The 23,186-nt window shown below is 44.2% G+C and overlaps 1 protein-coding gene across 1 annotated transcript in view; it reads right to left on the reverse strand.

Annotated features, from left to right (window-relative positions):
- The window catches only part of dnah3 (dynein axonemal heavy chain 3), a 287,745-nt gene that overhangs the window by 154,697 nt on the left and 109,862 nt on the right, over positions 1–23,186 (reverse strand). Inside the window, exons 18-20 of the mRNA XM_051933798.1 lie at positions 22,836–23,047; positions 20,482–20,573; positions 9,854–9,968 (exon numbers count right to left, since the gene is read on the reverse strand). Of these exons, the coding sequence (XP_051789758.1) occupies positions 9,854–9,968; positions 20,482–20,573; positions 22,836–23,047 (419 nt within the window). The remainder of the gene's footprint in view (positions 1–9,853; positions 9,969–20,481; positions 20,574–22,835; positions 23,048–23,186) is intronic.

Genomic DNA, 23,186 nt, shown 5'->3' on the forward strand with positions numbered 1-23,186 from the left:
TATTTAAGGCTTTGTAGGTTATTAGTAGGATTTTATATTCGATTCTGTAAGACACAGGGAGCCAGTGGAGACGGAGCAGGATGGGTGTGATGTGCTCGCTGCTGCTGGTCTGTGTAAGGACTCTTGCAGCCGAGTTTTGAATAAGCTGGAGGTGTGATATAAGATTAGAAGGGACACCTGCCAGTAGGGAATTACAATAATCGATGTGGGATGTGATAAAAGCTTCTTAGCATTAGAAAAGGAGAGGAAGGAGGGAACACGGGATATGTTACGGAGGTGAAAGTAAGAAAGTTTCTTAATGTGATTTATGTGGGCGGAATCAAAAATGAGATTCTTTACAGTAGAGGCAGCTCTGATGAGATCACCGCCAAGATAGACTGGGAAGGAGCTTGTTTTATTACGTTGCATTTTAGTCCAACTTTGCAGGAGTTCAGTTTTATTGCAATTTAATTTTAAAGAGTTCTGCTCCATCCAGGTTTTAAGTTCACTAAGGCAGGTTGTGAGCTGAGAAAGCTCTGATGAAGTTCCACTTTTAACATTGAAGTAGAGTTGAGTATCATCTGCATAAAAATGATAACCCAGTCCATAGCTACGGATAATATGGCCAAGGGGAAGCATGTAAATACAGAAAAGCAGAGGACCGAGGACAGAGCCTTGAGGGATTCCTTGTGTGACTGGCGCTGAGCTAGATCTGCTGTTGCCAAGACTAACAAAACTCTTGCCTATCAGTCAGATAGGACTTGAACCAGTGGAGGGCAGTGCCAGAGATACCCAGCATGTTCTCCATTCTGGACAGTAGGATGTCATGTCTGACCTGAGTGTCAAATGCTGCACTGAGGTCTAACAGAATTAATATGCTGGTTTGTCCAGAGTCTGCTGCCATAAGCAAATCATTGGTTACCCGTAGCAGAGCAGTTTCACAGCTGTGCCGCGCCCTGAAACCAGACTGAAAGGGTTCTATCAAATTATTAGAGGTTAGGTAATTGGTGAGTTGGGAAACTACAACACGCTCAAGAACTTTTGACAGGAAAGGTAAGTGGGAAATAGGCCGGAGATTGTTAAGATTGTCAGCATCAAGACCAGACTTTTTTAACATTGGGGTTACAGAAGCAATTTTAAAAGTGAGCGGCACAGACGAGTTTATTATTGTTGTAACAGTCGGGATTATGGCATGAAGGCAGGATTTAAGTAGTGTGGTGGGGATGTGGTCCAGTACACAAGTAGTCGGCCTCATCTTACAAAGCAGGTTATTAACAAACGCAGATGTGACTGGTGAGAACTTAGAGAAGGAGCTGGATGGAGTGGGAAAACAGGGAGAGATATAAACAGATGATGTATTTATGTTAGTTGAATTATTTAGATTGTTAATTTCATTACGGAAAAAGTGGAGGAATTCCTTACAGACTTCAGTAGAAGAGGTAGTTGGGCCAGATGCGGGTTCGAGTAGTTTATTAACTACAGAGAACAGAACCCTTGGGTTATCGTGGCCACTTTCCATTATTCTGCCGTAATGGGTGTTCTTGGCAGAAGTTAGGTCTTCTCTGTAAGCTCTTTGGTGGTCAGAGAAAGCCTGGATGTGCACGGTGAGGCCAGTCTTACGTGACATTCTCTCAAGGCGTCGGCCAGCTGCTTTCATAGATCGCAATTCTGAGTTATACCAAGGAGCTGAGCGTTTAAAGGAAACCTCCTTATGTTTTAAAGGAGCTGTTTTATCTAATGCTGAGTGAAGGGCTGAGTTATAGTGGTCAACAAGACTATCTAGTGTTGGTGGAATAGGTGAAGACAGTAAAAGATCAGAAATGGATCTGTTGGATTTTCATGTCATCCACACTTAGGTTCGGTTTTCTCACAATGAAAAATCAGGAATGTCTCGACAGGCAGTGCGGCCTGCTGGTGGGAGAGGTGGTCTTGTGTGCCCAAGTTTACAGCCCTCCACTGTTCCACCATGACATAAAGTCACTTTAAATATGGAATGCAGAGGAGCAAACATGATTGATGGGGGGTGGGCAATGTTTGGCTCCTGTGGCGCCAGAGGAGGGGTACGGGTTGTTGGAGATTGAGAAGAACTGTATTAGGCTCCGAAGAAGATCTGAACTGACATCCCCTACCTTTCTTTTGGAATTTCAGGTTAGGTGGTGAGGCTTGAATAAGCCTCAAAGTGGGGATTTATGGAAAATAGAAACTCATGTATTAGCATAAAAAGACATAAAACTAATTAAGAGCTTCTATAAGCATTAAAATTTAGGATGAATTAGAAATGTCAAGCAAATAGTTAAAAAAAGGCATTTGCCATAAGTCTTTTTTAATTAAGCTCAGAGCAAAACCACCAATATGGAGTAACTCAGTAAGACAGAGCAGGAAGAGAATGACGTACGGAAACTACCCGAGGACAGAGAAGAGGGAACACCTGCTGTTTGAAGGCCGGCTAAGAAATAAGGGAAGCAGAAAATGGTATTGAGTGACGACATGCAGAAAATAGTGGTGGCCAAGAAAGGCCCGTGAGAAGCCAGCTGGAGTAGTGAGTCAGAATAGACAACAAATGCATTGTTACGAGCGAGGTCAAGATGATAAGAAATGATTATATAAATTGTGATTTTTGGCTTGTTCGAGGCTCAGCTCAGTTTGGCCTAATTTGGTCGCGTCTGTATTATTATTTATTACAATAAAACGAATCACTCTGTTTGCCTATCCTTCCAACTCCTGAGAGCCCTGATTCAAACTGTGTATTTTTCGCTTCAACACATGGTGGCGCAGTGGTTAGCACTGCTGCTTCACATACAGTATCCACAGCCTGGATTTGAATCCTCTGTCCAGTAGTCGTCCATGTTTACATGTCCGCCCTATGTCGGCATGGGGTTTCCTGCAGGGTCACATTCCGAAAGACAACCTGGTTATGTTAACTGCTATGAAAGACGGTGTGCTTATTAGAAAGACCTGCAGATTAGAACATTACGACAGTCTGGACAAGAACTGGCCATTCAGCCCAGCAAAGCTCTCCAGTCCTGCCCGCCTAATTCTTCTAAAACAACATCAAGTCGAGTTTTGAAAGTCCATAAAGTCCTAATGTCTGCCACACTGCTTGGTCTCTTATTCCAGGTGTCTGTGGTTCTCAGTGTGAAGGAAAGCTTTCCTAACGTTTGTGCGAAATTTACCCTTAAAAAGTTTCCAACGGTGTCCCCATGCTCTTGATGACACTCATTATAAAGTTGGTCAGTGTCCAACCCGCTATATCCTAACACAGGATCACGGGGGTCTGCTGGAGCCAGTCCCAGCCACCACAGGGCGCAAAGCAGGAACAAACCCCAGGCAGGGCGCCAGCCTACCACAGGGCACACACACACCCACCCACACACCAAGCACACACTGGGGACAATTTCGGATGGCCAATGCACCTAACCTGCATGTCTTTGGACTGTGGGAGGAAACCCACGCAGACACGGGGAGAACATGCAAACTCCACGTAGGGAGGACCCGGGAAGCAAACCCAGGTCTCCTAACTGTGAGGCAGCAGTGCTACTGCCCTCATTATAAAGTCAGCCCCCCAGCCTTGACTCCCTAACGTAGAACTCCAGAGGAGGCCTCACCAGCATGTTGTAAAGGTTGAGCGTCATCTCCTTGGACTTGTACTCCACACATCAAGGCGCTATATAACCTGACATTTTGTTAGCCTTCTCAATGGCCTCTGAACTCTGGCTGCCAGCTGATGGTAACAAGTCCACTATGACTCCTTAGTCCTTCTCATAAGGTGTACTTTTGATTTTCAGACCCCACATTGTGTATTCAAACCTAACAAGACCCAAACCTTATGCAAGCGTTAGGCTCAGCTCTTTGAATCTTTCCTCATAACTCATCCCCTGTAGCCCTGGAATCTTCTCTGGACTTTCTCCAGTGCTGTTGTGTCTTTATGTAGACCAAAATGTCACCCAGGACTCCAGATGAGGCCTCACCAGTGTGTTATAAAGCTTGAGTGTCACCTCCTGTGACTTGTACTCCACATATCAAGGCGCTATATAACCTGACATTCTGTTAGCCTTCTCAATGGCCTCTGAACCCTGCCTGCCAGCTGACAGTGTCGAGTCCACTATGACTCCTTAGTCCTTCTCATAAGGCGTACTTTTGATTTTCAGACCCCACATTGTGTATTCAAACCTGCAAGCATTAGGCTCAGCTCTTTTAATCTTTCCTCATAACTCATCCCCTGTAGCCCTGGAATCAGCCTTGTTGCTCATTTCTGGACTTTCTCCTGTGCTGCTATGTCATTTTTGTAGCATGGAGACCAAAACTGCCCACAGGACTCCAGACGAGGCCTCACCCGTGAGTTATAAAGCTTGAACATCACCTCCTGGGACTTGTTCTCCACACATCAACGCGCTATATAACCCGACATTCTGTTTGCCTTCACAATGGCCTCTGAACCCTGTCTGGCAGTTGTTGGTGACGAGTCCGCTGTGACTCCTAAGCCCTTCTCATAAGGTGAACTTTCGATTTTCAGAGCTCCCATTGTGTATTCAAACCTCACATTTCTACTTCCTACATGTAGTACTGACATTAAACTTCATCTGCCACAAATCAGCCTGAGTGTATCTGCTGTCCAAGACCCCTGGAATAATTCAATGGATTCTTGATTATCTGCCAGTCAGCCAACATTGGGTATCATCTGCAAACGTCACCAGCTTGTTCTTTATATTCCTATCCAAATCTCTAGTGCTGTATCTTTATGGAGACCAAAACGGCACCCAGGACTCCAGATGAGGCCTCACCAGTGAGTTCTAAACACTTCAGCAGAACGTCCTGTGACTTGTACTCCACGCATCAAGGCGCTATATAACCTGACATTCTAGTTAGCCTTCTTAATGGCCTCTGAACTCTGGCTGCCAGCTGTTGGTGACAAGTCCACTATGACTCCTTAGTCCTTCTCATGAGGTGCATTTTTGATTTTCAGACCCCCACATTGTGTATTCAAACCTAACAAGACCCAACCCTTATGCAAGCGTTAGGCTCAGCTCTTTGTATCTTTCCTCATAACTCATCCACTGTAGCCATGGAATCAGCCTTGTTGCTCTTTTCTGGACTTTCTCCAGTGCTGCTATGTCATTTTTGTAACATGGAGACCAAAACTGTCCACAGGACTCTAGACGAGGCCTCACCCGTGAGTTATAAAACTTGAGCGTCACCTCCTGTAACAAGACCCAAACTTTATGCAAGCATTAGGCTCAGCTCTTTTAATCTTTCCTCATAACCTTTTGTTTGGCTTAATTTCAACTTCGTGTAATTGCCCTCAAACGGGAATCTCTGTAAGACCCCCCAGCTCTTCACCTTGTCCCGTCTCAGTCCTCTTCACAGTGTGTATGATAATGTTATGCTCTGTTACGTTAAGGCAGACAGGAAACAGCAGATCAGTCCCACTGCCTTTCTTTATTTTCAGTTATTGTGTGATGGACGCAGGTTGTTGTTTATGTGTTGGTACATTTTGTGTCTTAATATTGTTTGGTTGCTAATTAATGAAATAAGAAATAATGACGGGGCCTGAGACTTAAGTTGTGCATCAATTAAAATTAAGGCAAAGAGTTAATTAGCTGCCAAATTTGGTCACTAATTAAAACATTTAGAATGAAAACCTGCAGCCACTGCGGCCCTCCAGGACTGGAGTTGGAGACCCCTGCTCTACAGACATGTCAAGTCAAGTCAAGTCAAGTGGCTTTATTCTCCTACCATCCATCCACTTTATTGCAGCACACAGTTGCACAAAATAGCGTTTCCCGGGAATGCGGTGCAAGACGTATGCAGAAAATCTCATTACGGTCAGAAGGGATCCTACTCTACTGAGCAAGTCCCTTAACCTGAACATTGCTCCAGGCGGTCTTGTACAATGGCTGACCCTATGCTCTGACCCCTAAAGGTCATGCGAAAAGACAATTCAGTAAATTATATCATCATCAGGGCGGCACAGTGGCACAGTGCCTTGCAGTTAGGAGACCTGGGTTTGCTTCCCGGGTCCTCCGGGTGCTCCAGTTTCCTCCCACAGTCCAAAGACATGCAGGTCAGGTGCACTGGCGATCCTAAATTGTCCCTAGTGTGTGTGCGTGTGCCCTGCGGTGGGCTGGCGCCCTGCCCGGGGTTTGTTTCCTGCCTTGCGCCCTGTGTTGGCTGGGATTGGTTCCAGCAGACCCCCCGTGACCCTGTAGTTAGGATATTGCGGGTTGGATAATGGATGGATATCATCATCATCATATTGGCACGTTTTTGGCAGTGGCCATCAGAAATGTTCCCCTCTAAGCACCCTGCAGTTATCACCCATGTCATAATGTTGACAATTACCGTCCTTTTCTGATTTTAAAACCTTCATTCTTTTGGAGCCAGAAGTAAAAAAGCAGCAAATCCGTAAGTGGAGAGGCACTTATGTATAAAAAAGTAACTCGAACAAAGTGATTTTTTTTATTTTCTGTCACTTTGAGTAGCTTGAAAGGAAAAAAAAAAACAGAAAATAAAAGAGCCATTCAGACTGCTGTAATAAATAGTTATATATATATATATATATATATAAAAAACGCAAGCAAGAAACACTTCACCACAAAGCAGCTGCAGTCATCTGAGGTGACATTAATGAGCTTTTGTTCTTTCAGTGGCCGGAATGACTAAATTCAAATAGCTGGGACTGCCAGATTGGGCCCAGCGTTAAAAGAGATGGAAATTGTTTTTTAGCTGTAAAACTTTATTTGCTATTTTGTTGTTGTTGTTTTTTTTTTTTTTTTAATTCTTCCATTGATAAGCAGCATTTGACACTCTGATAGATTACAAAAAAATTAAAAATTTGAAAATGGAAATAGCAGTTGAAAGACTGGGAGGGGGTCCAATTAAAAGAAGCAGCGTTAGTGGGGGGAGTGCTAAGGGTTCTGCACTTCAACCAGCCAGTCGGTCAGTTCACGTGGCACGAGGGATGAGGCGCTGGGCTATACAGCACGTCACAAGGCTGCTGTGGTTCAGTCTCCTCCAGTCTCTCTCGCTGTGTAGCTCTGAGAGAAACAATAAAGGAGCAAACAGATGAGCCACACCTGTTAAGGGCCATAGGACAGGGCTCATTTTGGAAAGGCGCTATATAACAGCTCATGGACCAACCTTCTATGCCACTATATGACATTTTTATAAAGGCTCAGGGACCAATCTCCTACACCAGGGGTCGCCAACTCCGGTCCTGGAGGACCACCGTGGCTGCAGGTTTTCATTCTTACCCATTTTTTAATGAGTGCCCTATTTGGGCTGCTAATTAACTTTCAATTTTAATTGAATTGCTTTCTTAAGATTTGTTCCCCTGAATTTCTCCATCGTTCCTCTGATTTGCTTCATTTCTTTCCTTAAATGGCACCCAAACAGAAATGAAATGTGAAGCGAGGGAGCCGACAGAACACCAACTAAGTCAGGGCCTCAAACTCCAGCCAAGTTCACTCCAACCAGCTGCTTAATGAGGCGCCAATTCTTGTTAATTAAACCCGTTCTTTAATTCCGCAAACTGTTTCTGCTCTCGTGGTGCATTAGCAGACATTTCTGAAATTGTTGATTTTCTCTTTTCTGTTAAAATGTTTTGTGGACCTGAGCAGATCGACATTCCTGAGACCTTCATCGTTCTTTATTTTCAGATATTGTATGATGGACACCAGTTGTTTTGGCTCATTTTGTATCTCATTATTGTTTGGCTGCTAATTAAGGGGTCTTAGTCTTCACGAGCAAATCAATTCAAATGAGTTCAAAAGAAGTTAATTATCTGCAAGAACAGGTCACTAATTAAGAAAAGGGTTACAATGAAAACCTGCAACCATGGTGGTCCTCCAGGACTGGAGTTGGCGACCCCTGTTCTACACTACTGTACCTATAAAGTGCCGATATGGTGTCCATTATGGAAAGGCACTATATAAAAAGCTCCGTGAACAATTCTTCACAATGCTGTACACATAAAGTGTCTTGGGATGGAGCTCATTACAGAAAGGCACTATATAAAAACTCAATGACCAATCTTCTATAGTACAGGGCCCATAAAGTGTCTTGGAATAGTCTTCATTATGAAAAGGTATTATATAAAAGTGGGCGGCACGGTGGCACATCGGTGGCGCTGCCACCTTACAGTAAGGAGACTTGTGTTCACATCCCAGGTCCTCCCTGCGTGAAGTTTGCATGTTCTCCTCGTGTCTGTGTGAAGTTCGAAAGACATACAGGATGGGTGAATTGGCGATACTAAATTGGCTCCTACTGTGTGGTTAGGGAGGGTGTGTATGCTTGCCCTGCGATGGACTGGTGCCCTGTCCACCCCGCCTTGCACCTTATTCTAGCTGGGATAAGCTTATATAAGGACTCTGCTTTTCTATTAATTATACAGCATGGCAGACGACCGGGGACCTTGCCCCACTGGGATGCCAGGAGAGCGGAAGGACCGGGAGAGAAGCTATACCTTCCCTGGGGCACGAGAAGGCAGTGCAACCCACCCAGACCCCCCCCCCAGCTTACATCAGAGGTTGGACTTTCAATCCTGTTGGGGACCGTGACCACTGCCAGGGGGGCGCTTGGACAATCCCGGAGCCTTGGACTGCAGCACTTCCACCACACCAGGAAGAGCGTCAGGGAGCACCAGGAGCACATCTGGGTGAACAATAAAAGGAGCCGCCTCACTCCATTTGGGGAGCCGGAGTTGGGAGGTAGAAGACAGAGCTTGCGGGAGAGGAGTGGAGTGAAGTGAAGAGGAGAGGAGAAGAAAAGAATAAGGAAAGGACTGAGCATTGTGGGTTTGTGCTGTGAAGAAAATAATAAACGTGTGTGCTTTTGGGATTTCCGAGTCTGCGTGTCTGTCGTGTCGAGTCTGATCTTTCACAATAGCTATGTCATTTATGCTTGTATTGATTTATTTTGTATTACTTTTCCATTATTATGCTCAGCTAATTTAACGTGCTCTTCTTTTCTAGTGACTGTTTCCTTGACATCTTGTAAAGCACTTTGAGCTACAGACTGTGTTATGAAAATGTGCCACAGAAATGAAAGCTGTCGTAATTGTTCCCCCAACAGAGCTCATGGGTGGCAATACAACAAAAACCAACCCAAGGGAAAGAAGAACTGTGAGCTTAATAATAATAATTCTTTTTGCATTTACAGTATATAGTGCTTTTCTCACTACTCAAAGCGCTCAGAGATTGCAGGTTAAGGGCCTTGCTCAAGGGCCCAACAGAGCAGAGTCCCTATTGGCATTTACAGGATTCGAACTGGCAACCTTCCAATTGCCAGTTTCCATCCATCCATCCATTGTCTTCCGCTTATCCGAGGTCGGGTCGCGGGGGCAGCAGCTTGAGCAGAGATACCCAGACTTCCCTCTCCCCAGCCACTTCTTCTAGCTCTTCTGGGAGAATCCCAAGGCGTTCCCAGGCCAGCCGAGAGACATAGTCCCTCCAGCATGTCCTGGGTCTTCCCCGGGGCCTCCTCCCGGTTAGACATGCCCGGAACACCTCACCAGGGAGGCGTCCAGGAGGCATCCTGATCAGATGCCCGAGCCACCTCATCTGACTCCTCTCGATGCGGAGGAGCAGCGGCTCTACACTGATGACTGAGCTTCTCACCCTATCTTTAAGGGAAAGCCCAGACACCCTGCGGAGGAAACTCATTTCAGCCGCTTGTATTCGAATTGCCAGTTTAAGAGTGAAAAATGGAATTGATGAAGCGGATGCTGGGGAAACCTGCTGTTTCTACTTAAGTTAGAAGCTATGAGAGTGATGAGCCCCTGCGCCCACTCCATACGTTAGTCCAAGTGCAGGCAGATGAGCCTGGGGAGCTCGGCATTAGCGTCCTACTGGGAAAGACCTCTCGACGGGCTACTCACGGTGTCTCTGTACTTGACAAAGTTGAAGTGTGTGTCAGCCCACTCCAATTTCATCTTCTCCATGGCTTTCTCCAGTGAGTACTCTTTACTTGCAGAGGCACCAATCTCTTCCAGCCTAAAACGAGAACATCAGGAAAGCTTCAATTCAACATTAAAGTGATGAGATACAACAGCTGGACTGAAAAAAATTGGGAGTGGTCTCCGCTAGACTTCCTCAAATACAGTCAGTCAGTCAGTCCGTCATTATCCAACCCGCTATATCCTAACATAGGGTCATGGGGGGGTCTGCTGGAGCAAATCAACAGCCAGAACAGGACACAAGGCAGGAACAAACCCCGGGCAGGGTACCAGCCCACCGCAGTCCTCAAATACAGTTGTGGCCTAAAGTTTAGAGAAGGCCACAAGTGTTGGTTTTCACAAAGTCTGCTACTTCAGTGTGTTTAGATCTTTGTGTCAGATGTTTCTATGGGACACTGAAGAAGAATTACCAGAAGTTCAGACGTTTCAAAGGCTTTTATTGACAATGACATGATGTTTATTCAAAGAGTCCATATTTGCAGTGTTGGCCCTTCTTTCTTGTTCTTGACCTCTGCAATTCACCCTGGCAGGCTGTCTGTCCATCAACTTGTGGGCCAAATCCTAACTGATGGCAGCCCATTCTTGTATAATCAGAATTGGTGGGTTTTTTGTTTGTCTACCTGCCTCTTGAGGATTGAGCACAAGTTCTCAATGGGGAGTTTCCTGGCCATGGACCCCAAATTTCAATGTGTGTGTGTATGTGTTTTTTTTTTTTTTTGTATAAAAAAATCATAGGAGGCAGGGTGGTAGACCTGGTCTCCTGGAACTCCACTCCAACCCACCCTTAATTTGTGACCCTTAATAGTCTTTGTATGGGATGGACTGCAGCCACACAGATAGGTTGGGCCCTGCTTTACTCTCAGATCTGTTAAAATACAGTCGTGGCCAAAAGTTTTGAGAAGGACCCAAGTGTTGGTTTTCACAGAGTTTGCTGCTTCAGTGTTTTTAGATCTTTTTCTCAGATGTTTCTTTGGGATACTGAAGTAGAATTACAAGCAGTAATTCAGAAGTTACAAAGGCTTTTATTGATAATGACATGAAGTTTATTTGCAGTGTTGGCCCCTCTTTATTTTTCAAGACCTCTACAATTCACCCTAGCATTCTGTCTGTCCATCAACTTCTGGGCCCAATCCTGACTGATGGCAGCAGCCCATTCTTGCAGAATCAGAATTGGTGGGGTTTTGTTTGTCCACCCGCCTCTTGAGGATTGAGCACAAGTTCTCAATGGGGAGTTTCCTGGCCATGGACCCCAAATTTTCAATGTTTTCTTCCACGAGTCACTTAGTTCTCACTTTTGCCTTATGGCCCGGTGCCCCATCATGCTGGATTGTTCATTGTTGGTCACCAAAGTGTTCTTGGATGGTTGGCAGAAGTTGCTCTCGCAGGATGTTTTGGTCCCAATCTTTATTCCTGGCTATGTTCTTAGGCCAAATTGTGAGTGAGCCCACTGCCTTGGCTGACATAAATGGTCTCAGGATGCTTTACTGCTGGCGTGACACAGGACTGATGGTAGTATATCTGGATTACAAAGGTCCTGAGAAGAAGCCCCCCTTTTTGTTTTAAGCCAGTGGCAACAGGAGAACTCCTGAGTTGCTGTGCAGAGGGCCAGCCTGTAAAAAACTTCATGTGAGGGACTTCCTGCCTCTCATGAATTTGGAGTCCCAGCAAGTTCTAGAACTTCTAAAAATGACCACTAGAGGGGGATATCTCCAGCAAAACCTGGCTAGTGAAGGAGTGGGGAAAAAACTTTCTCCCCATCAATGTCACAGCCTGCTAGGCCATTCTAAGAAACATGAACTTGTGGGGGCAATGGCAGCTATTAACATAAAATACACACATACGGTTCATGGACAATGATATACAAAGGACCAAATACAAAGTTATACCTGCATTGTTATCACTCTTTAATATTGTTTATAATCAGTATGCTGCTGCTGGAGTATGTGAATTTCCCCTTGGGATTAATAAAGTATCTATCTATCTATCTATCTAAATTTACAAAAAAGAGGTTTACTTTATAGAGTGGATAAAGGGGAGATGGATGAGGAGTTGGGTGAGATTAGATGAAGCTCAATGGAGGCCTGCCATGGGGGGCGCTAGAGGGTGTAATAAACCAATTACTGTACCTACACTGAGCGCTCCAAGTATACGCTTAGTCGTGAAGCTCCAGCAGGTCTGTCAAGGACTTTCCCGAGGTAAAGTATTTAATGGATGGTCTTTTTGGAATTCCAAAGAAAAGGGTTTTAACTTCAGTGGAGAATTTCAATGTGGGAGAAAGTGGAAAGCATTGTGCTAACAAAGTTAATCCTTATCTTCTTCATCTTTGTCTTTCGGCTGCTCCCGTTTGGGGTTGCCACAGCGGATCATCCTCTTCCTTATCTTCCTCTCCTTGTCATTTTGCTCCGTCACTCCCGTCACCTGCATGTCCTCTCTCACCACATCCTTAGGCCTTCCTCTTCTCCTCTTCCCTGGCAGCTCCATCCTTAACATTCTTCACCCAATATACCCAGCATGTCTCCTCTGCACAGGTCTAAACCAACTCAATCTCACCTCTCTGACTTTGTCTCCCAACCTGAGCTGACCCTCTAATGCAGGGGTCGCCAGTTCCAGTCCTGGAGGACCACCGTGGCTGCAGGTTTTCATTCTAAGCCTTTTTTTTTTTTTTAATGAGTGCCCTGTTTGTGCTGCTAATTAACTTCTTGTGAATTCATTTGAATTGACTTGTTTTTTAAGATTTGTTCCCCTGAATTTCTTCATCGTTCCTCTGATTTGCTTCATTTCTTTCCTTAAATGGCACCCAAACAGAAATGAAATGTGAAGGGAGTGAGCCAACAGAAGATCAACTAAGTCAGGGCCTCAAACTTCAACCAGTTGTTTAATTAGGAGCCGAGTCTTGTTGTTAATTAAACCCACTCTTTAATTCCGTGGCTTGTTGCTATTCTCATTGTGCAATAGCAGACATTTACGAAATTGTTGATTTACTCTTTTCTAAGAGCTCTGCTAAAATGTTTAGTGGACTGATCAGATTCCTGAGACCTTCATCTTTCTTTATTTTCTGATATTGTATGATGGACACCAATTGTTTTGCCTCATTTTCTATCTCATTATTGTTTGGCTGCTAATTAAGGAAAAAGAAACAATTAAGGGGTCCGAGTCTTCACGAGCAAGTCACTTAAAATGAATCAAAAGAAGTTAATTAGCAGCAAAAACAGGTCACTCATTAAGAAAAGGGTTAGAATGAAAACCTGCAGCCACGGTGGCCATCCAGGACCGGAGTTGGCGACCCCTGCTCTAATGTCCTCATTTCTAATCCTCTCCATCTTAACTGGTAAACAAGAGCAGGGAGATGCTGTGTTGTGTTACTGAGCCGCTTGATGACACCAAGCAAGCCAATGAAATGCCATCTAGCACTTGGTGAGGACGTCTGTGCCAAAGCACCCACCGGACCCCCGGCTTTATATATGGCTTTGTGAACAACCTGGTCTTAAATACCAAAAAGACCAAAGAAGTTATTCTGAACTTTACCACCACTAAAAAGACCGATTACAGTCCGATAATCAATGCAGATGCTGTGGAGAGAGTTTCCAGCTTTAAGTTTCGAGGAGACACCATCTCAGAGGACCTGTCCTGGGCTGACAACAACTTGGCTATAACAGGTAAAGCACAACGACGCCTCTGTTTTCTCAGGAAGCTAAGGAGAGCTGACCTCCCCCAGAAGCTGCTGGTTAATTTCTATAGGTGCACTATAGAGAGCATCTTAACTAACTACATGATGGCCTGCAGGTACAACAGCTACACCAAGGATGCTAAAGAAGCCTTGCAGCGGGTCGTAAAAACAGCAGAGGCCATTATTGGGACTGAACTGCCAACACTCGAACTCTTGTATAAGACTCGCTGTGTGAGAAGGGCCAAAAACATTCTCAAGGACAAAACTCATCCTGGAAATTCTTTGTTTGAGCTCCTCCCGTCAGGCAGACGCTTTAGGGCAATCCGTGTATGCACAAACAGACTAAAAAAGAGCTTTTTCCCATCTGCCATAAACTTTCTGAACTCTGAATCTCCTCAGTCTGAGATCATTTTTAATTGAACATGTGCAATAAGCTAAATAGGTAATATGCAATCTACTAATGTAATACAATATGTAATACTAGCCGATGCCCGCCATAACATACGGTGGTGTAAGAACAGGAACACAAAACGGTGAGAGAGGAATTCAGAAATCAAGAAGAAATAAATATTTCTTGGGCGGCACGGTGGCGCAGTGGGTAGTGCTGCTGCCTCGCAGTTAGGAGACCTGAGGTTCGCTTCCCGGGTCCTCCCTGTGTGGAGTTTGCATGTTCTCCCCGTGTCCGCGTGGGTTTCCTCCGGGCGCTCCGATTTCCTCCCACAGTCCAAAGACATGCAGGTTAGGTGGATTGGCGATTCTAAATTGGCCCTAGTGTGTGCTTGGTGTGTGGGTGTGTTTGTGTGTGTCCTGTGGTGGGTTGGCACCCTGCCCGGTATTGGTTCCTGCCTTGTGCCCTGTGTTGGATGGGATTGGCTCCAGCAGACCCCCCTGACCCTGTGTTCGGACTCAGCGGGTTGGAAAATGGATGGATGGATAAATACTTCTTGAAAGATGCAGTTGTGAATAGCATGGAGAATCTCGGAAAGACTGCGGTGGGTTGGCACCCTGCCCAGGATTGGTTCCTGCCTTGTGCCCTGTGTTGGCTGGGATTGGCCCCAGCAGACCCCCGTGACCCTGTGTTTGGATTCAGTGGGTTGGAAAATGAATGGATGGATGGATCTCGAAAAGAGCTTGAATTTCAGCTACACCACCATAAACTCCAGATGTTGCCATGTATTGATAGTACTCCTGTCTTGTTGTGATAACTCGACTTGCGTTAGAAAGAACAACAGGAAGAACGTCTCCAAATCTGTCTCAATGTGATGCAACGAAATCTACTGCCCTATGTCGTAGTGAGAGTGCAAGAAATAACCCACTGATAGGAACAGGCAGTTGCCGGATCCTGGAATAGAGAGGACGTTGTACAAAACCCCGTCGACAGAGAAGATACTGTCGTTCATTTTATAACAAAGGTTTAAGAAACAACCGTCGCAGTATAACGAAAATACGAAGGAGCGAAACCAATAGCAAGGAGCGAAACCAATGCCAATGGTCGACAGAGTACCTTTCTGTAGCAGGCTACGGAAAAGACTCCCAGGTGCACACATGGTTGAAGTGAAAGGTCACGCGGTCAGGCTAGATATTGGGCGGTGACGTGACACCAATGGGGTCATGAGAGAGGAGCGGGGAATGCGGTAGTCCGAAGGAGGAATAGGAATCAAGAAAAGCGGCGTGGGGGTGTATGGGAGGCCTCAGGCAGTGTGGGGAAGGGTTTGGAAGAGCAGGAATAGGAATCGAGAAATGCCGTGTCGGCTGCGTGTGGGCCGCTTTTGAACAGGAAGCAGGACGAACCAGAAGAGAAATAAATATAATAGATGTAATGTACTATTCATTGACAGGTGCAATAACAATTTATGCTGCTGTACTTTGAGCAATAATAATTTGCTCTGGTTACTTGATCACGTAACACTGTATACGACATATTTGGAATGATTTGACTTTTCTTTAAATGTCACAAAAAGTAATTTCGTTGCGTTACACAATGACAATAAAGTCAAACAAAGTGAACGGACAGAAGCGACTTCTCCATCCACAAGCGAGGTATTTTAGGGTCGCCTCTCCTGCGTGTTAGTGTTGATGTGTGCTCAGAATCGATGGGGTTGACAAGAAAGCACAAACCGGCAAGCCTGTTGTCGAGCGATTCGCCTTTATTAATGTATCAAACGCACTTGGCGGCTTTCCTGGATTTTATGTTTATTACATGGGTATTGCAGAGAAAGCGTAACTTCTATTATTTTATAGGTAATGTTTTTGTTTCTGTGCTATTCCCATGAGTTGGCTTCCTTGCCTTATAAAGATTAATATGAGTCCAGCGAACTCATTTATAATTTGCTTTCCGTTATGGCAAGCGTGTGTCACAATAATAACACTGCGGTGCAATCTCGTATTAATTACCTCAGTCCTGTTCCTTATTGGACTTTCAGATGTGAATCTGTAAGCTCCCCTTTGCTTTATTACTGCAGGATACCAGAAGCTCAGATCTGAGGCATTGTGTGCCCTGCAGATTTCAAACCATGTGGCCTGTGCAAACCTTTTTATTACTTTCTTTGTTGTTGCTTATTCATTTTTTTTTCCAATTGAATGACTTTCTGTCCCCTAGTGCACTGAAGAGGAACAAAACAAAAGGAAAACAACCATTTTGTAAAAAAATTTTGCAAAACTGAGCAGGTTGGGCCTGAACAATTGGATCCTGGATTTCTTGACAGAGAAGCCCCAGTCAGTTCAGATGGGCTGCAACACTTCCAGCATCATCACACTGAGCACTGGAGCGCCGCAGGGCTGCGTGCTTAGTCCACTGCTGTTCACCCTGCTGACTCACGACTGCACAGCCACGCACAACACCAACCACATCATCAAGTTTGCGGATGATACGACGGTGCTGGGACTGATAAGCAGGGATGATGAAAGAGCATACAGAGATGAGGTGGAACGGCTGTCTGCATGGTGTGAAGACAACAATCTGTCTCTCAATGTCGACAAGACAAAAGAGATAATCGTGGACTTCAGAAAAATCACATCCCACTCAGCATCAACGGTTTAGATGTGGAGACTGTTAGGAGTACCAAGTTCCTCGATGTGCACATAACTGAGGAACTTACGTGGACGCATAACATCTCATCACTAATCAAGAAAGCCCTGCAGAGACTACACTTCCTGAGGCGGCTGAAGAGAGCAAGTCTTCCCCCTTCCATCCTCACCATGTCCTACAGAGGCACCACAGAGTGTTCTGACCAGCTGTATCACTGTCTGGTATGGCAACAGTAACATATCCAACCACAAGCACCTGCAAAGGATAGTGAAGGCAGCAGAGAACATTATTGGGGTGCCTCTCCCTTCACTACAGGACATATTCTACAAACGCAGTGTCCGCAAGGCCTGCAGCATTGAGCAGGACCCCCTTACACTCCACACATGGACTTTTCACACTTCTGCCATCCAAGAGAAGATGCATCAGAGTCAGATCTTCCAGGCTGCAGGAGAGTTTTTACCCCCAAGCTGTTAGACTCCTTAACACCAGGCTGCCCCCTGGGATCTTCCACACGGCCTCAACCACCTCTAAAAACAGAACTTTTATACGTACGAGTCACTGTCCTGTAAAAGCGAGTGTGCAGGTAGAAAAGAACTGAAAATCTCATACTGACCTTCAAGGATTTGACACTCTTGATATCCTTCTGCTGTGAAACACTCTGACCTGTCATTGCTTACACGTCTTAAACAACTATTATCATACACTGATCATTTCTGTATTATCTATATCTATTATTTACTTATTATATTACATATCTATTGACTATATTTATGTATCTAGATTGTAAATACCTACATTGCATCAATGTTCATATTGCTAACTACACGTCAATATTGCTGCTACTTCTTTGTCTTGTCTTTGTACAATGTCTTGTCTTGTTTGTGTTTTAATTTTAAATTTTAATTCTATTTTTAATTTATTATTTGCACGTCATGTTGTTACACTGTGGACCCTGAGCTTCGCAATTTCGTCTATCTGTATACTTGTATATGGCTGAGATGACAATAAAGTTCACTTTGACTTTGATTGTCTGATTGGTCAAAGCCCTCTGGAGGGGCTACCCAACATACAAATACCCATCTCAGCAACTTTAATAAAAGCTTTGCTTTTCACATCGACCCAAACCTCCGGTTCTTTGTTATGTGGGGGTACATACAGCCATGTGCCAATTTACCGCCCACAGAATTGAGGCAATTCGTACTTACGGCCGAAGAAAATAATCAGGTAAACGTCATACAGAAATTGTCAAAACCAGTTGAAGTAATAAATCTTCTTCTTATTATTATTATTATTACAGGGTGAGCCAAAAAGAAGACACACATTTCAAACGCTTATTCTACAAAAACGCTACAAGATAAAATAAATTTCATTACGACATGGTATCCAAAATAGATTTTTTTCACTTCACTGACTTGTTTTTGATCCTTTTAGTTAGGATCTAGACCCTCTGTGCACCTAACCGAGGGTGAAACATACAGTGCATCCGGAAAGTATTCCCAGCGCATCACTTTGTCCACATTTTGTTAATTTACAGCCTTATTCCAAAATGGATTAAATTCATTTTTTTCCTCAGAATTCTACACACAACACCCCATTATGACAACATGAAAAAAGTTTACTTGAGATTTTTGCAAATTTATTAAAAATAAAAAAATTGAGAAAGCACATGTACATAAGTATTTACAGCCTTTGCCATGAAGCTCAGAATTGAGCTCAGGTGCCTCCTGTTTCCCCTGATCATCCTTGAGATGTTTCTGCAGCTTCATTGAAGTCCACCTGTGGTAAATTCAGTTGACTGGACGTGATTTGGAAAGGCACACACCTGTCTATATAAGGTCCTACAGTTGACAGTTCATGTCAGAGCACAAACCAAGCATGAAGTCAAAGGAATTGTCTGTAGACCTCCGAGACAGGATTATCTCGAGGCACAAATCTGGGGAAGGTTACAGAAAAATTTCTGCTGCTTTGAAGGTCCCAATGAGCACAGTGGCCTCCATCATCTGTAAGTGGAAGAAGTTCGAAACCACCAGGACTCTTCCTAGAGCTGGCCGGCCATCTAAACTGAGCGATCAGGGGAGAAGGGCCTTAGTCAGGGAGGTGACCAAGAACCCGATGGTCACTCTGTCAGAGCTCCAGAGGTCCTCTGTGGAGAGAGGAGAACCTTCCAGAAGGACAACCATCTCTGCAGCAATCCACCAATCAGGCCTGTATGGTAGAGTGGCCAGACGGAAGCCACTCCTTAGTAAAAGGCACATGGCAGCCCACCTGGAGTTTGCCAAAAGGCACCTGAAGGACTCTCAGACCATGAGAAAGATAATTCTCTGGTCTGATGAGACAAAGATTGAACTCTTTGGTGTGAATGCCAGACATCACGTTTGGAGGAAACCAGGCACCACTCATCACCAGGCCAATACCATCCCTACAGTGAAGCATGGTGGTGGCAGCATCATGCTGTGGGGATGTTTTTCAGCGGCAGGGACTGGGAGACTAGTCAGGATAAAGGGAAAGATGACTACAGCAATGTACAGAGACATCCTGGATGAAAACCTGCTGTAATTGCTGCCAAACGTGCATCGACAAAGTATTGAGCAAAGGCTGTGAATACTTATGTACACGTGATTTCTCAGTTTTTTTTATTTTTAATAAATTTGCAAAAACCTCAAGTAAACTTTTTTCACGTTGTCATTATGGGGTGTTGTGTGTAGAATTCTGAGGAAAAAAATGAATTTAATCCATTTTGGAATAAGGCTGTAACATAACAAAATGTGGAAAAAGTGATGCGCTGGAAATACTTTTCGGATGCACTGTAAATCTCTCTATTATAAAAGAAAATCCTGGGACAACACTTTCTCAGAGATAATTTAAACTCCCGTGAGACGAGACTTTTTGCCAAGAGATTTTGCCAAGTCCCGCCCTCCTCTCTAACATTTACGACCGCTCCCACAGTCCAATCACGTCTCATTCATGTGAATGCTATTGTCAGACACAGTTCCTGTGCTCTCAGCTCCAAGCGGGGTCAGAAATAAAAGACAAAGAGTAGATGACAAAGTAAAACTTTGTAAAGAATTCAAAAACATTGGCGCAATTCACATGCAGAGCAGGTTAGGGATAATGGAAGTACGAAAAATCGAAAGTCTCAAAAAATGGAAATGATTACTCGGTGAAATAACGGAACAGCAAAGAGAGATTGAATATATGGACATAGGTGAAGTAACAGAAGTATGTAGGTTATTGTTTGGCTTTAAACTTTAAGTTGGAGATTTGTAGATTGTCTAATTTGTGTTGCCATCAGGAAAAAGTAGTGTTTCTTCCTAACAAAGAGGCCTATGCGCAAGACTTAAAAGATTTGTTGTTCGGACCCTGAAAAACATCTGCCAGGCACACACTGCCCTGAGCGGCCCACAGAAGTGGGAGGACGTCAGTGCCTACAACTCTGGAATGTGCCCACCCAAGGCTTTACTTACTTTTGGGATGACAAGATTAGAATTAAAAAACAGTAAACTCCGTACTTGACCCACTTCTGAGAGCGGCTACATCCTCCTACTGTGTGGACCTTCTGCCAATACAAAATATCCAGTACACTGTTGTGAGACTTCAGTGTCCCAAACGTGCTCCAGAACTACACCTACAAGCACTTTGAGAACACGGCTCTCTACCGTACCGAAGACTGAGTTTGGTACACTAGAATGTTGGCTGGACAAGAAATTAAACCAATGAAAGTCAAAGGTCAGTGATATCGCAGAACTGAAGACCCCCGAGTAACGCTTGTTGTGGCAGGTCTCAGTATCTATGCAGCACTCAGGGCTGGCATGCAGCAGTCAGACATTACCCAGCAGCGCCAGAGCACGACATTACCTGTCGATGTACTTGGACAGCCCGATGTCCACCATGTTTATCAAGGAAGAACTGGCATCTGGTTTGACATCGAAACCAACAATTTCACTGATCTGCAGTTAAAAGAAATAAATAAGCAAAAATATCAATAAACACACACCTATACATACATACAGTGCTGCATTTATTAAGTTCAAACTAAAACAAATGTTCTGCTCCTCCAAACACCAATCACAATCCTGTTAAAAAGTAAGCACACCCTTTGAAATGCTTTTTTCTTTTTTAACATCTTTGTACATGTCGAGATCTCATTTAAACAACATCTATAGATAAAGGTGATAAAGGAAAATTTGACTTTGCAATAACTTATTTATAGAGTAAAATACATACATTTTTTTTTTTTTAAGTAAAACAACTTTATTTACCTTAGTTATAGATGCACTAATAAGCAAAAAATTATTTTTTCTTTAACCACAATTTTCATGGTTATATGTGACTAAAAAAAATCATGGGGTGCACATAAATTAATTGACTCAAACAATTCTGGAAACCAGTTCAGCATGGCGGAGAATTACAATTGTTTTTGTTTATTTATATTTTATGATGAAAGTAGCTATTCTATTAATTAATTTGTTTCCCGAGCCACTTAGTTCTCACTTTTGCCTTATGGCCTGGTGCTCCATCATGCTGGATTGTTCATTGTTGGTCACCAAACTGTTCATGGATGGTTGGTTGCTCTCAGAGGATGTTTTGGTCCCATTCTTTATTCATGGCTCAGAATCGGAGGGCACCGCCAGGGCAGAGCTTATTCAGGAATGGCAACAGGCAGGTTTGAGTGAGGTGAAGACTTTTGGAGGATGGCCTGGTTGGTGTCAAGAAGGGCAGCAAAGAAGCCAAGAAAAACATCAAGGACAGACTGATATTCTGGGATTGGACTGCTGAAGACTGCTGGGGTCAAGTCATTTTCTCTGATGAATCCCCTTTCCTGATTGTTTGGCGCATCCGGAAAAAAGAAAAGGTGAGCGGCGCTACCATCAGTCCTGTGTCATGTCAACAGTAAAGCATCCCGAGACCATTCATGTCAGCCAAGGCAGTGGGCTCACCCACAATTTGTCCTAAGAACACAGCCATGAATAAAGAATGGGACCAAAACATCCTCCGAGAGCAACTTCTGCCAACATGAACAATCCAGCATGATGGAGCACCGGGCCATAAGACAAAAGTGAGAACTAAGTGGCTCGGGAACAAAACGTCGACATTTGGGGTCCATGGCCAGGAAACTCCCCATTGAGAAGTTGTGGTCAATTCTCAATAGGCGGGTGGACAAACCAAAACCCACCAATTCTGATTATGCAAGAATGGGCTGCTGCCGTCAGTCAGGATTTGGCCAAGAAGTTGATGGACAGACAGCATGCCAGGGTCAATTGTAGAGGTCTTGAAAAAGAAAGAAGGGCCAACACTGCAAATATGGACTCTGTGCATAAACTTCATGTCATTGTCAATAAAAGCCTTTGAAACTTCTGAACTGCTTGTAATTCTACTTCAGTATCCCATAGAAACATCTGACAAAAAGATCTAAAAACACTGAAGTAGCAAACTTTGTGAAAGCAACACTGGGGTCCTTCTCAAAACTTTTGGCCACGAATGTACGGGGCAAGGTGATTGTTACGAGAAAAGATATTGAGCAAGGTCATTATCATGAGAAACTGTGTGAAGAAGGGATATCTTGAGATAAGAATTGTAATAAATATGAGACTCGCCCAGAGCAAGGGGCTCACTTCATTGAACTGAGACAGGCTTTCTGTGCTCTGCTGTGACTTCATATGCTGTGTAATGAAGTCAATTCTGACTGCCTACCCAGAATCTCTGTGTGTTTTTTCTGAAGAGGTTTTCTCCATGACAAGCTCTGTCCAGGGATTGTTCCCGCCTTGTGCCCTATGCCAGCTAGGACAGGCACCGGCCCTCTCCCGCGACCCTACTCAGGATCAGTGCAGTATGACATGGGGTGTACTTACTTTTACAGGACTGTTGATAGATAGATAGATAGGTAGGAGGGAGAGATCAGATCATTTTAAATAATACACAAACAACTGCAAACCTCATACACACACAGGTAAGATAAAACAACTCGATAAATAAACAAATAAATAAGCAATCAATCCTGGTTACTTAATTTCATTGTAATTGGGGTCTACACTGGCAGCATGAAATGCTAGTCCTGAATGAGCTGCCAGTCTATTACAGGGCACACACTCTCACACATACACACTTATGCCCTCACTCCCTCATACCAGGCCAAGCTGCTAATGTAACAACCTGGGTCCAAAATGATACCAAAGCACAGACTGGTCAAATTTAAAGAGCCCCCCCCTCACCTGCTCCCAGTGTCTGTCCTTGATTCCAGGGTTGCAGATCGTTGACAGGACAGGAAGATATTGCTTAAACTTCTCAACTTTAGCCTTGATATTGTCGGCCACTCGTCTAGGGCCTGGCAAGTCTGAGAAGGTCTTTGTCAGCTTGTACGCTGTGCGCCCCATGTTGCCAATCTCTTCGGTTATCTCTTCTGCATTTAAGTCCAGGAATGGCCCTGCAAGGACAGGAATGTGTAAGAATTACCTTTTGAATTGATAAGCACTGTTGTAATCTTGTAAACAGCAAACTCTGTGTGTGCCACCTCAGAGAAGCAGAATATTTCATTACTAAATTAAAGGATGAGTTCGGTATTT

The sequence above is a fragment of the Erpetoichthys calabaricus genome, chromosome 11 (assembly GCF_900747795.2).
Source record: "Erpetoichthys calabaricus chromosome 11, fErpCal1.3, whole genome shotgun sequence".
Classification (NCBI taxonomy): Eukaryota; Metazoa; Chordata; class Cladistia; order Polypteriformes; family Polypteridae; genus Erpetoichthys; species Erpetoichthys calabaricus.